Genomic DNA, 13806 nt, shown 5'->3' with positions numbered 1-13806 from the left:
AATCCGAAAGAGATTTCTTTCTTCGAAACTAAAATGTAGGTACAGAGGGAGGGAGATAGCGAACCAAAAAGGGGGAAACTTGACAACTTCCGCTTCCGTTTACAAACCTTGTGTTCCACCAGATAGACAGAGACGGCGATACAGCGAGAGAGACCATTATATTCACACAAATACTGTAGCTATTTATTTATCAACAATTTCAGAACCCCAAGTTTCTGCTTATCTCGAATATATCCACGTTTTCGGAACTTAAACTACAATTTCACATACACAACTCAGATATCTATTGATGAATAAAGCGATTTTTTGGTGATACTGTGTTTTCGTACAGCCACTGCCGCCAGTTTGTCTAGTTTGGGGTCCCTTATCCCTTATCCATCCCCACTTTGCGGCCCCGGGAGAAGGATTAAATAAAACCAACGGATTTCTTAGCTGGACATGGGGAAATTTATTTCTTGATTCGTTGAAATTTTGATTTTTGTTAATCTTTTAAAAATAATTGCATAAATAAGTTGTAATTATAAGATGTGTTTGGATCGAATGATCTATCAGCTACAAAGTACTACATAAACACAGCACAAACACACGCACGCGCCAAATCACCCACAGGCACACGATTCTCCATGCGGCTTTACAAAACCAGGTTCGATCAAGGCAATCTATGTTCATCATGGTCATCAGAGAGAAGTCCTGGGAACTGCTCTTCTCCACTTTCCAGGTCCTATTCGCATCCGCACCAAAGCAGCGACGTAGGACTAAGCATTCTTTTAATATACCCTTGCAGAGGCATTTATAATATCAATATCTCAGCTATCTATCGATTTGAACATCAACCAATCCTTTTTCCTGATCTGCTTTAAAGATACCTACAGGAACTTGGGAAGCTTATTGTATTTGCGGTTGTACGGAGATCTGTAAAGTTTTGTTAATATCGGACAACTCTACCCTAAAACTACAGCAACTTTTAAAGATAATCACATGAAACTTGATAGGTTGTCGTTTATAACGGTTATTGGGAGATCATATGCGTGGTGTCAAAGTAGGAAGACTAATTCACTTGAACTTACTTCTTTGTGATTTTCAGATTTAACATGAAACAAAAGATTGTCGTTTCTATTTAGTTTTGTACTTTCGACTATTTCCTAAACATCTGGTTATATAACTGCAAGGGTATATTAACTTTGGCAGGCCAAAGTTGGTTTCCTTTCGCGTTTCTTGTATGGTTTGTTTGATATCAATCAACTTCCGCTTTATAAATACATTTTCAATGTTTAACAACAACAATTGAATTCTCATATGTGTATAAATATATCTATGCTTAACGGACTAATTTACAATTGTATCTCTCGCCATCGCTCTAAAATATCTATATCGTGTGTGTATATATATATAATTCCATATATGTGTGTATATGTATGCTGGGTGTTAAGTATATCTTTTTATTGGTATATATTTGTCGAGAAAGCTTTTCAATTTGTCATTAAAGTTTGCAAATTAATTTCGCTTCACTACCAACGATCTTGCTTTGCTTTAGGCAGCTACAATTTTAGAATTCCTTGGAATGGAACAGAGGCCACCGGAGGCACCGAGAACACCGATCAATTTGTGATTGTGGTTCACAATCGCATTTTGGGTTTACGGGGTTCAATTAGCATTTTAGTATTCGTATTTTGCAGTTTTTGTATTTATCTGTTGTTTCCATTAAAATATTTACAGTTTGGGGAGTTAATGTTAGAGGTCCATAAAATTATGTTTCTGTAGCTGAGTGAGAGAGGTCGGGGGCGTATTGTGTATTGATGTATAAATGGAAATACAAAATGGTTATAAATTAGGAGTCTACATCAAACGTATCGTATTCTATGTGCGGGATTGGATTGCCATCTGCCACGTGAGTAGTGTGCTGAAAATGCTCCTAGGATGGATTGGGACTTATGTAAAGAAAAAAAAAAAAAACTGGGGCTTCGGGATATCCTGGTACCAGTTCTAGTTTCCTGTCCTGGGATCAGCAGCGGCCTAAAGTTGGTACATCTTCTTGGCCACAATTTTATTTTGTGCTGCACTCTCTCTTAAAGTAGCGTGTCTGTGTGGTGTGAGTGTGTTTGTGTAGCAGCAGTAGGTGTGTATGTGTGAGTGTGTGTTTTTAGGGTCGCTTATAAATTTATAAACCGTTTTTAGCTCTAGCAATTTTGGTATCTATAATACACGAATCGCAAGTTATTATGCCCGTAAATCTAATTAAAAAAATATAGTATAAGTCTACAATAATAGAGTAGCGTAGTTTAGAATAAGGTGTATCGGTATCTCTAACTATCCGTATCCGTATCCTCATTCGCATCGGCATCTGCATCCTTATCTGTTCAATCATTTCATGCATCTGTGGCATCGGCGCAAGTGCCTAACTAGTGGGGTTTACTTATAGTGTAATCGTATTCGTAACCGTATCTCGTTTATACACAAACAACGTTATGTAATCTTACAAATATCTTGATTTCTCATCTGATTCATCTGTCTGACCGTCCATTGTGTTTTTTAGTGTATCACTTATTCTACTGCAGCCATGGAATTGTGGAGTTTGTGATATCCATGGAGCCGCCGCTGGTCACCTCGTGCTCTGCAGCTCGCCGCCGCTTGAACTGCTGGCCGCCTGCTTGTTGATCCTACTGCTGCGCCGGGTGCCAACCGAAGCAGCTGCTCCTCCTCCTCCTCCTCCTGGCCATGGTGGCCTCCTTCGCCGTCATCAGTCCTTGCCGGAGGAGCTGCTGCCACCCATGTCGCCACCGGCGTTTCCGCCCATCTGCTGCGGGATCACCGTCAGACTCTTGGGTATTTTCGACATGATGGCGTTCTCGATGAGCTTCTGCTGGTGTTGCTGCTGTTGCTGCTGCCTGAGGGTGAACAGACTTCCAGCCGATTTGTTGCCCGCTCCGCCGCTACTCGTTGCCGTGGCCGGTTTGGCCGTGAGATGTGGCAACTTGCTGGCGGAACTCCCGGCACCTCCTCCATTCCCATTGAGCAGGTACTGATTGGGATCGGGAAAGTTCTTCCACAGCCAGGAGTTGTTGCTGTTGTCCAGAGGGCTGGGCAGCAACGGTTGAAAGCTGGGCGCCTGGCTGCCAATCTGCGGATTAGTCAGCGGTGGCATTGGTTTGGGCGCGAGTCGGGCAAGTCTTATAGCCGCTCCCGCTGCCGCTGCCGCTGCACCGCCTGGCTGCAAAGTGGGCAGCTGCTGTTGCTGTTGCTGCTTCTGCTGCAGCTGCTGGAGCTGTTGACGTGCTGTGTGTTGTTGACGCGCCGTATGCTGCTGGGCAAGCTTCACCATATTGGAGAAGGCCGTCGCCGATGCGGCGGAGTTCTGCTGCTGTTGATGATGCGCCTGTCCTTGTGCCTGTTGCTGGTTCTGCGGCTTCTGCTTGGCGTTGGCCTTGAGCATCTGGTCGCGCAGCAGCTTCTCCCTACGCAGGATGCACATACGGTTGTAGTCGAAGATGGAGATGAGGTATGGCTTGCCACCGGACTGCACCTGAACCAGAGCCGGTAGCCTGCGACCGTCGGCGGTCTGATAGAGAGCGTGCGATTTGTTTGGCACCTTCTGCTGATCATCCAGCGGTATCAGCGTAGGCTTCCAGCTCTTGCTCTCGTGCCGCTCCTGGGCTGTTAGGGTGTCCGGCAGTATGACCACATTAGGCGGCGCTGATGCACCCGCAGCTCGGCTTCCCGCCGCTCCAGCTCCCGTTCCTGCTCCTGCTCCTGCTGAAGGCCCTGCTCCAGTTCGTGGAAGTTGCAGCCTCTTGCCCGGAAGATTGCCAAGTAGGCTGTTGGGCGCCGCTCCTGCTGCTGCTGTTGCTGCTGCTGCTCCGCTAATCCGTCGGCGATGGAGGCTGATTAGCTCTGGTGGAGAGCTTAGCAATTGGGCCACATTAGGAGGCTTCTGGGTGCCACTAGTTCTCGCTTCTGATCCTGATCCAACGCCCTGCTGCTGATGCATTGGAGGCTTCAGCTTTGACTGCAGATTGAGCAAGGCTGTGGAAACCGGTTCGCCCTGGCTGCTTAGCAACTTGTTGGCCACGTCGAGAATCTTTTGCTGCTTCTCAGGTATATGGCTTGACGTTGACTTGTTGGCCAGGGAGGCGATGGATGTAAGGAAGTTTTTAGATGATGCAGCAGAGGACGTTGAGGCGGATGCGTGCGAGGCGGGGGTCAGCGGCACAATTTCCACGGCTTTGTTGTTCATGCCCAGGAGATTGGTCTTCAGGATACTGCGACTGTTGCCACCGGCGGGCACCAGTGGCGGTGCATCCTTGGACTGTGCGGGCGCGGCTACGGTGACCTTGGTGACGGCGACTTCCTCTGGCGAGGAAACCGCAGACGAAGAGCTGGAAATGGACGTCGATGATCCGCTGTTGGACGAGAGATGCGACTTGTCCTTGGGCCGGGCGATGATCGTCACCGCATTCGAGCTGAGCTGCTTGGTCAACTTGTGCACCGAGACTGTGCTAAGGCTTTCCAAAAGTGATTCTTCCTGCCTAGCACTCGACGCTCCATCGACCGGTCCTCCTGCCAGCTCCTCGCCATCATCATCATCGTTTAGCTCCACCAAAGGAATGACGGGATCAGCTGATGCATGCTGCTCGGCTGAAATGCACGCAGAGGAGGACGAGTGGCTAGTCATGGGCGTTGTGAGGGCGGTGGCCAGCACACTAGCGCCCGCGGGCTGGGGTATACCGCTGCGCTTGCTGGAACCTGAGGAAGAAGGGCTGCCTGTGCTGCTCAATCCTCCGCAGTGACCGTGATCGAAGGAGTTTAGACGCTGGCGGACAGTCTCCGTATATACCGTGGCGTTGGAGGAGGCGTGCGGTGCCAGGACGAGATCTCCGTTGCGGTAGTACTTCTCCAGCAGGATCAAATGACGCAGGAAGGAGCTTTGGTTGCCGTACGGCTTTTGCAACTCCTCCCAGAGGCGGCGCGTCGGCTCGTCGTACTGTAGGAAGGTCTGCACCCGAGTCCAGCCCTCCGGCGTCCGCTGGCTGCTACTGCAGCCGAACGGCACCTTAAACTGCACACCCAGCTCCTCCTCGCCATGGAACAGTTCACGCATCGAAATGTTCGGATTTCCGCGAAGCACGTTCGAAATATCTGCACCAGATCCGCTTCCTCCGGCACCAGCTGGAGCTGCTGCTGCTCCTGGTACTCCTGCTGGATCTGCGCCAAGATTCTGCTGCAGGATTGCCTGCAGTTTCGACATTTGCTTGCTGCTGTCCAGGGCTGCGGTCGAAGAGCTACTGGAATTGGAGTCGGTTGGACCATCATAGTCCACGACCATGGGCATCTCGGCATCCTCCTGGCCGTCTGCGGTTGCCCTCTCCGACTCCGTCGCATTGGGGGCCCCTTCTTCATCCGCCTCGGACACCTCGTGACTGCCATCCTGCAGATTATGCACCTTTAGGAGCCTATTAATTTAAAAGGAATGGAAAAACGTTGGATGAGTCACAATTCGATACAAATTTTTACAACTCAAACACACCTCTTCCTGTAGTTCTTGACGAACTCCGCCTTTTGGGACTTGGTGCTATCCGGAGGCTTCATCAACAGATTGGCAAAGTAGCGGCACAGTTTGCAGACGGCAGTACCCATGCCAAGCTGGACCGGGATGCCCATCTCAGACAGCGCCTTCTCCAGCCGATCTGTGTCCTGCTAAATAATCTGAATTAGCACTCTTTGCGCATGAGGACGGCTGCAAGTAGACTCACCGTGGTTATGTTGTACATATGGTTCTTGCCCAACCGCCGCTTGCAGAGTACGCAGCCGGAGAATTGGATGACCGTGTTGTAGTGCGCCTCGCACAGCCACACGATCGAGGAGCCCGCGGGGATCTCTAGACTGAGCTGGAACTTCTTCACGCTCTTGCGGATGCACTTGCGCCGCAGCGAGTGTCCTGCCGCCTCAACGCAGTCCTTAACGGCACAGGAGCGATGCTGCGCGGCTCCCGTTGCCGAAGAGCCCGCCTCTCCTCCGGCCACTTCCGGAATAACACCACCACTGTCGCCAGCGAAGTGCTTTTCCAGGGCAGCTGCCGCCGCGGAGCTGCCTACGCCCGTTTCCAGGTGACCTGGAGCCGACAGACGCTTTTTGTAGGATGGCGCATTCGCTCGCCGATCGACGTGTCTGAAACAGGCGTCGCACAGGCAGTTATCCACCGTCAGCTTCTCTTCGTCTGCAAATGATAAGGAAACTAGCGAACATCAGAGGAGGTAGAGAAAGAGATCAGCAAGGTCAATAAGTTAAGGCTAATATTCAGAGTATAGGCAATGTATACGTATAGTGTATTCAGTCTGGCTGTGTACTTACTGGCTAGGATCTTCTGCTGGCGCTCCACGGACTTGATCTGACCCACGTGGCAGGGGGTGTCATAGAGTCCGAACTTTCCGCTGCAGTAGTAACACTGGTCCTCGCACAGCCGCCCTGGGTGAAACTTGAACGAAGAGGCCTTCTCCGGAATAAGGATCTTCTCCTTTTCGTCCTTCTTCACCATCTGATAGAAGCCGTGCTCCGCCTGCCCCTGACTCTCCGAGTGTGACGAATCTGGAGAAAAACATGGCTAGTTAAGGCAATACATTCTTCGTCAATCAGCCTGTTCAGCCGCTTTTCTCGGTCAGTGCGTTAGTGTCTTTCAATGTACAGTGGGAATGGGGAAATGGTTAAGGGGGATGCAAGTGACGGTGCCATATGTACAGTGTCGGATAATGGAGAAGACGATTACTCCCGGATGGAGAAATTGAAATGAACGTGCACGAAATGTGAGGGGGGAAATCAAACCGAACCTCTTTTCCGATAAGGAAGCTGATAAAGCTACTACAAGCTATAGTAAAGAAAAATCATTTGAATGTGCAAAGTAAAATCACATTAACTTTAGAAACAATATGATTTTAAAAATCAAACAAATTTTAAAGTAATAAATAAACTTTTAAGAATGAGTTGCAATGTTCTGGAAAATATCCAGATGATATTAAGTCCATTGCAACTCGGCTCCATTCGTTCGGTTTGATTTTCTAGAATGAAATCAGCCAGCAAGGCTAATTGGAGCACAATATTCCGAATGAGGTATCTGAACTATACGCACAGTACTGGACCGCAGAGTTGCTACCGTGCATGGCTACCGTGGAGTGGTGGTTGTTAGTCGAGCTGAAACGGTTATTGGTCTTGCGGCCGGGATTACCAGTAGTGGCTACAATTATCTTTCTCGCACCTTCGTTCTGGAATGAAAAGATGGGTAAACAGCTAGCGTTAGTCATCTGTTCAGGAGACGAGCCCATAGTATATTGCAAGCCCACCTCGTTCTGAATTGTGTAGTAGGAGTCCTCGGCGTGGGCCCCATACTGATCGGCGGATCGGTCCGCAGCGCCGTGACCACGAGCCCGACCCTTCTGGAATGTCATCTTGAGCGATTGCCGGCGGACTCCAGCACCTGCTCCCGCTCCCGAGGACAAAGCACCGCTTGATTTACGTGTGGCACTGCCCACCGATGAGGAGGACGTGGAAGAGGCGGAAGAGGAGCCACTGCCGCCATGGATAACTGTCCCCGTAGGCAGGCCACCACTGCCGCCCACACCTCCATTGCTGCTCCTGTTCAGCTTGATGACCGTCTTCAGAGTACCACTGGATTCCACATGCGTGGCACTGCCCCCTCCCCGCGCTCCATGCCGCTTGTGCTGATTGTGGTGATGTTGCTGGAGCTGCATTTGGGCCTGGCGGGCTTGTGCCTCGAGCAGAAATTTCCGCCTTTGTTCGGCGGCCTGGTGTGTGAGTAGGCCCAGGTTCTGCAGGTGAATTTCTTGCTCCTGCCGCAGATTCTGCAGATGGTTCTCCTGCTCCTGCTGCAGTAGCTGCAGGTGCTCATCGCAGATCGATTCCTGCTTGCCATTGGGTTTCTCATCCTCCTCCTCCATCTCCTTGGCCAAGAGCAGCTCCGGTTTCTGTTCAGCAGCTATCGCTGCAAGCGGTTTCTCCTCGTCATCATCCTCCTTAAGGTCAAACTGAATGTCCAGACCCTCGGCAGCTGTGCTAGCAGCAGACGTGGACAGGTTCTCCTTGTTGTCCTCGGGGCCGCAGTCCGCATCCGTGGCGGATCCTTCCGCCAAGTGGTTTGCTAACAGTTGATCCGTCTGCTGCTTAATGTCGATATAGGATTCATCCACCTCCATGGCCACCATTTCGTCCGCGGGGGAGGGGTCCTTGGAAGGCGAACATTCCACCGTTTCCGCACCGGCAGAGCTTTGAGGATCTTGGGCGAGTGTGTCATCTTCGGGTTGCTCGATTAGTACCTTTTGCTGGCTCAACGCATTGCCACTAGCATCTAACACACCCTCCTTGGTCAGCTCCTCCATGATCTCGTGCTCGAGGACGTCGTATTCTTCTGAACGGAAGAACTCTTCCTCCGGTTGATCTTGTGCCTCTTCGCCATTGATTATAAGGCCATCGTCCAGCACAAGCTCGGGCTCATCATTGCTCTCGTCCAGTCGGAGATCACCTGCCTTCAAAGAGCTGTTGGAACAGGTGTCTTCTTCTGCCTCGGCAATAATTTCGACTGTGATGTCAGCTGGAATTTCAACAGGAACTTCAGCCAGAATTTCAGAAACATCTTCGGTTATTGGTTCCGGTTGAGCAGCGAGCTCTTTCTCCGTCCCAGGCTCCAATTTCTTCTCTTCCTTTTCATGGTGCCCTTTGGTTTGCGGCTTCGGAGATTCCACCTGATTCGCCTCGCCGTCAACAAGCATTTTCACATCCGCTTCCGTGTCATTGCTGCTCACCGTCTGGACGATCTCACCCAGCTCCGGATCTTTTTCAATGCCCAGGTTGTTTTCCAAGAACTCGGGCTTCTTGTAGAACTTCCGCACGCTGACCGCACTCACGCCCTCGCTGATCATCTCAGGACTAAGCGATGGAGCCTTCCCCGCTGCTGCAGACACAGTGGCAGATTGAGTGGCGGATTGCGATGTGGATTCCTCGGCTGTTGCCGCCGGCAACTCCTTTGGTTTTACCTCGGGATCGGCGGGCTTGTTGATGCTCTCTGTGTCCACAGTGAGCGGTTCGATGCAGGAATGACCATTGGCACTCGAGACACCAGAAGTGGAAGGCAGGCTCTCTGGAAGCAGGCTGTCGTCGAAGTCCGGCGTCAGCTTCTCTTGCTTGATGTCCGAGGCGGCCATCAGCAGGTCGTCCATGGACGAGGCCATGCTGTCCTTGGAGTCCTCATCGCCGGCGCCGCCCTGCGAACTGGGAGCCAGTGAATTGGCCGAGGCAGTCTTCCGTGTAGTGGAACCGACTCGCCGCCGCTTTGGTGGCGCCGGTTCCTGGGACACTGGCGTCAGGATGCCCGGTGATCCCGCCTTGCTCAGTCGCGTGGCTCGCGTGGTGGCTGCCGCCGGTGACGAGGAGTTTCTGTTCTGCGGGCGGCCACGTCCCCGCCGGCTGCCCGATATCGGAGCAGGCGTTGGCGTGGGTGTGGGAGTGGGTGTGACTGATGGAGAAATGGAGCTGACCTCGCTGGCATCAACAGGTTCCTGTTTGATGGACACAGTAGTTGATTCCTCATCACCTGGTGTCTCCACCTCCTCGATCTTAACCACTTCCACCTTGCTGAATTTCGCACTGCTGGTGGCCTCCGGGTCGGCTTCAGCATCTAGGGATCGCTTTCGCTTCACCGCAGGCTCCAACGGTGGAGCCGCCGCCGCCACTGGCTTCTTCCGGCGGCCGCGAGAAGGTAGTGGCTGCTCTGTGACTGAGGAATTTGTGGCTGCCAGGGACGCAGAGGCGAGAATGGCTCCAACGGTGGAGGACTGGCGACGATTGCGTGTGACCCGCGTGTTGACCACTTGCTCCTGGGCATGCGATTTGCGGGTGACGCGGTTACAAGTTGGTGTCACCGGCGCTATCGGCACCACTGGAGTCAGTGCCTCCTTGGCCTTTTCCTTATCCTTATCTTTATCTGCATCCTTGTTGGCAGCGCTTTCTTTTTCTTTCTCTGCAGCTATTTGTTTCTCCGTATCTTTTTCTTTCTCTACGGATTTTTCTTTCTCTGCAATTACTTCTGACTCAGCAGTTATTTTTTTCTGTGTATCCTCATGGATATCCTTTTGGCGCTCTTCCTCCTTGTCTTTTATATCTTTGTGGTCTTTTTTGTCCGTAGCTGTCAGGGATTCTAGTTCGTTTCCCTCGCCGACCTGCTCCTCCTTGACCTGGCCAGGCGTTGCTCCAGTTGCAGCTGCAGCTGCTAAATCTGCTGCCACTGCTGGCGTCTCCTCGGACTTGACTTCTTTGGCTTCTTTCATATCTTTAATGGACTTGCGTCCGCGTATGACCGGCGCCATGGATCGCTCCACAGAGCTCTTCCTTTGGCCGCCCGATCCCGTTGGCTCCTCGGTGGTGTCCAGTGCTCCGTCGCCGGCCTCACGCCTACTGGTCGTGGGCGAGCTGAGTAGGAGCAGTGGCGACGAGTGCCGGGTAATCCTCACGCTCTTGGCCGCCACACCATCACTGCTGCTGCTGGGCGTGACGGCCGGCGTGAGCGTTGGCGTTGACCTAGGCGTTTTGGATCCTGGATTCGATTCCTTGGCATCCTCCTCCTTTTCACCATCCACCTCTGATGCTGATGGTGGCTCCTCAGTCGCCTCCACTGGCGGCGTTGGAGTGCTTGCTTTGTTAATGATGGCCAGCTCTTCGCCGACGCCCGTAGATGGCTCCTCGCTGCTGGCCGGAATCTCCACGCTGGCATTGGCATTGTCGTCCAGGGGGGCAGCTGTTGTTGTTGTTATTGTTGTGACTTCGTCAGCTCCTCCAGAGCCTCCTGGCAGCTTCCGGCTAGACATCCTCGAGGGGCCCTGGGCAGCTGCTGCCGACGTTGCTGCTCCTATGTTGGCCGCTCCCCCGTCGCCTTCTGGTGCTGCTGCTCCACCACCACCACCTCCTGTTGCTCCCTGCGATCCGATGCTGATTGTGTCCAGTTCGAGTCGCAGTGATTTGGTCCCATTGGTTGACTGTGATGTGAAGGATTACCTGAAAGTGGAGAGGCGGAGAGGAAGGGGGTAAGTTAACAAGTCACATTACTAATCCGCCATGTGGGAGTATTATTATATGAGGGAAAAGAGTAAACAATTGCATTCGACTGGAAAAAAAAACCCAACACAAATGGAAAATATTCCGAAAAATCTTTCTGAAAAAGAGAAATGCTTTTGCTATCTTCTAAGTTGAAATTCAGGAATTTCCCACCCATTTTGAAATCGCTGATAAGCGTTTGGAAATTCACTTATTAAAAACATTGATAAGCATTTAGATAGCCATGTCATAAGTGAATCTAAAGAGATTATGCTCGTTCTGATAAATGCTAATTTAGATTGTCAATTATTCTGTTTGGAATTTTATAAAGACAACATAAAGTTGAAGTTGGAATAAATGTTTTGGTTTGTTTACCTAAGCATTACTAACAACAAAGCAACAGATTTACCAAATAAGGACTTTTTGCGACGGATTGATGGATATTTTTCCCCTGCTCATTCCGAATTAAAGCGAAAACTCCAAACGAATATCTACATCTATCTGGTAACCGTAGTTTTATGGGCCTGGCTTTCACCTGGCCGAACGAACGCACAAGCCGCTTTCTTAGCCCCTTTCGGCTAATCCAATCCCCAGGACAATCCGTCCACTCGACTCCAGTAAAATGCGGCTAGAACATTAAACATGCTTTTGCGGTTGCCAGAAAACCCATTCTCCCCCTCTGCCCCTCACCATTCCAGCCCCTGGCCCCCCCTTTTCTATCGATTTCGAAAAACAAGTTTTGGCAGCAGCTGGGAGCTGCGAGAATGCGAGGAAAGCGAAACGAGAAGAGAAGTGAGAGGACGGGAGAGAAGAGCGCAAGCAGAAGCGGATAGGAGAGGAGAGAAGAGAATGGTGTGTGATGTTGAATAATCCTCAAATTGGTTTAGTTAAGTATATAAGTATCCTGCTTTTGCTTATGCTGCCACTTCTTTTTGGCCTGATCCCAGTTGCTTTTGCTTTTTGACAGGCGCCATTTTAGTGTGACCAGAGCGAGGGCAGAGCAGCGAGATTTGAAATTGCAGTTTGCACCGGCAAAGAAAAGCGGAAAACTCACACGGACACGCACACCAGCAAACACAACTGTCACAGCGACGGCAACAAAACAGACGAATAAAGGAAGTGAAAGAGAATGGCAAATAACAAAATGAAGACCCCGCTGTATATACACCACCAAGTAGAACGCACACACACACGCACGCACACACTCACGCGGCACAGTGTGCAAAAACGCCGCGATTGTAAACACGGATGGAGCGGAGGAAGCAGAAGCGAACGGAAACTGGCCGCACAATTTTCATAAAGCGGAAAAGTTGCCAAAGAATTGGCAGAGTTGCCAACATAGCCCGTTCTCGTCCGCTCGCTTCGGCAAAAAGGAAAATCCGTGGAAACTACAATCTTCGGCAGCGTTTGCTTGCAACAAAAACCGAAAGGGGGGCTGTGGGGAGGGGCAGGGGGGAAAAGCGAGCCGAGACGAAGAACCAGAACAGTGGGGCACACACACAAAAATGGGTGGCAGTGACGTACAAGCACACCCAAAGCGAGCGCACACACAGACTCGGCCAGCGCACACGCACAGCTACACACAAACGAACACACACACACATACAGGCTGGCAGCAGCGAGCGCAGAAAATTTCTTTTTCACTAGGTTTTCGCAAAAAATACGAACGCGAGCATTAATAAACGAATGCCTGTCTTCTTTTCCATTTGGCAGTACAACGAGTACAGCTTTTCACCCAGGCACTTGCACACACACACACACAAATGGGCGAGGAAATCCCTTTTCTTTTCCTTTCCTTTCCATTACTCGCCTTTCCTTTCCGCAGGTACTCACCGAATAGCAACAAACAAAAAAAAATAATAATAATAAAATAAAATGCAGAACCCGAACAAGAGTTGTGAACGCAAACACGGTGCGAAGCGAAATAACGAGCCAAAATGGAGAGCAAAAGAGCGACGCTCGGCACGACGGCGAAAACGTTGAATTCGCCGCCACTCGCCGCGACTCTTCGCCGCCCGATATACTGCACTATCGCACCCGGTTTGTTTTTGCTTTTGTTATTGGTCTGGGTGCAACCCTGCTTGTGGGCGCCCGGGAGGGGTGGCAGTCCTGCGCCTGCTGCTAGGATTTATCCGTCCTTATCGATGTGTTCTTTATGGGTGGTATAAGTACACTACAGAATGATTTTTTTAATATTCAGATGGGTCCCGTTGTCGTTGACAGAGATGTACACTTTTTCATTTTCAAGATATTATATTATTTACATACACTTTAAGGAAAATTCTTTTTTTTATTGGCACAATTTAAAGTGTTAAAGTTTATATTTTAACATGGATAATATTGATTATCAAAGTCTTGTTGCGAGTTTTGCCAAAATAATATGGTACCGTTTAAAATATTATTTTTACAAATCTACCTCACTTCAGTTACGACCAGACGATAAACAAAATTTTAAAAGGGTCTGTCCATATACTACCAAATCATATAGGTGGACGATGGGTTAAACAAATTATTACTCCAAACAAGTTATTTGTTTGTTTTGTTTGCATAATTGATTACATGGTGGGATCAAAAAACTGGCAAAACTGTTATTTCGTAATATATGGATAGCCCCTAAGTTAAAAAAAGATTATAGATGACATATTTTGTTAAAATATTTTGACCAATTGTAAATACTTAACAATTTCATTGAAAATGCTTACGTTAAATAAAAATATC

The 13806-nt window shown here is 49.9% G+C and overlaps 1 protein-coding gene across 1 annotated transcript; it reads right to left on the bottom strand.

Moving 5' to 3' along the window:
* Positions 1 to 424: 424 nt before the first annotated feature.
* Positions 425 to 13026, bottom strand: LOC119556968. The gene is given in 8 exon segments (XM_037869478.1): positions 425 to 2751; positions 2753 to 5447; positions 5522 to 5691; positions 5748 to 6211; positions 6346 to 6579; positions 7118 to 7250; positions 7329 to 11049; positions 12922 to 13026. Coding segments are annotated over 7 exon segments (7440 nt in total). The 5' UTR covers positions 10863 to 11049; positions 12922 to 13026; the 3' UTR covers positions 425 to 2541.
* Between the last annotated feature and the right edge of the window lie 780 nt (positions 13027 to 13806).

Source organism: Drosophila subpulchrella, chromosome X (genome assembly GCF_014743375.2).
Source record: "Drosophila subpulchrella strain 33 F10 #4 breed RU33 chromosome X, RU_Dsub_v1.1 Primary Assembly, whole genome shotgun sequence".
Classification (NCBI taxonomy): Eukaryota; Metazoa; Arthropoda; class Insecta; order Diptera; family Drosophilidae; genus Drosophila; species Drosophila subpulchrella.
Note: the sequence above shows the minus strand (reverse complement) of the source record. Positions and strands in the feature narration are given on the sequence as shown.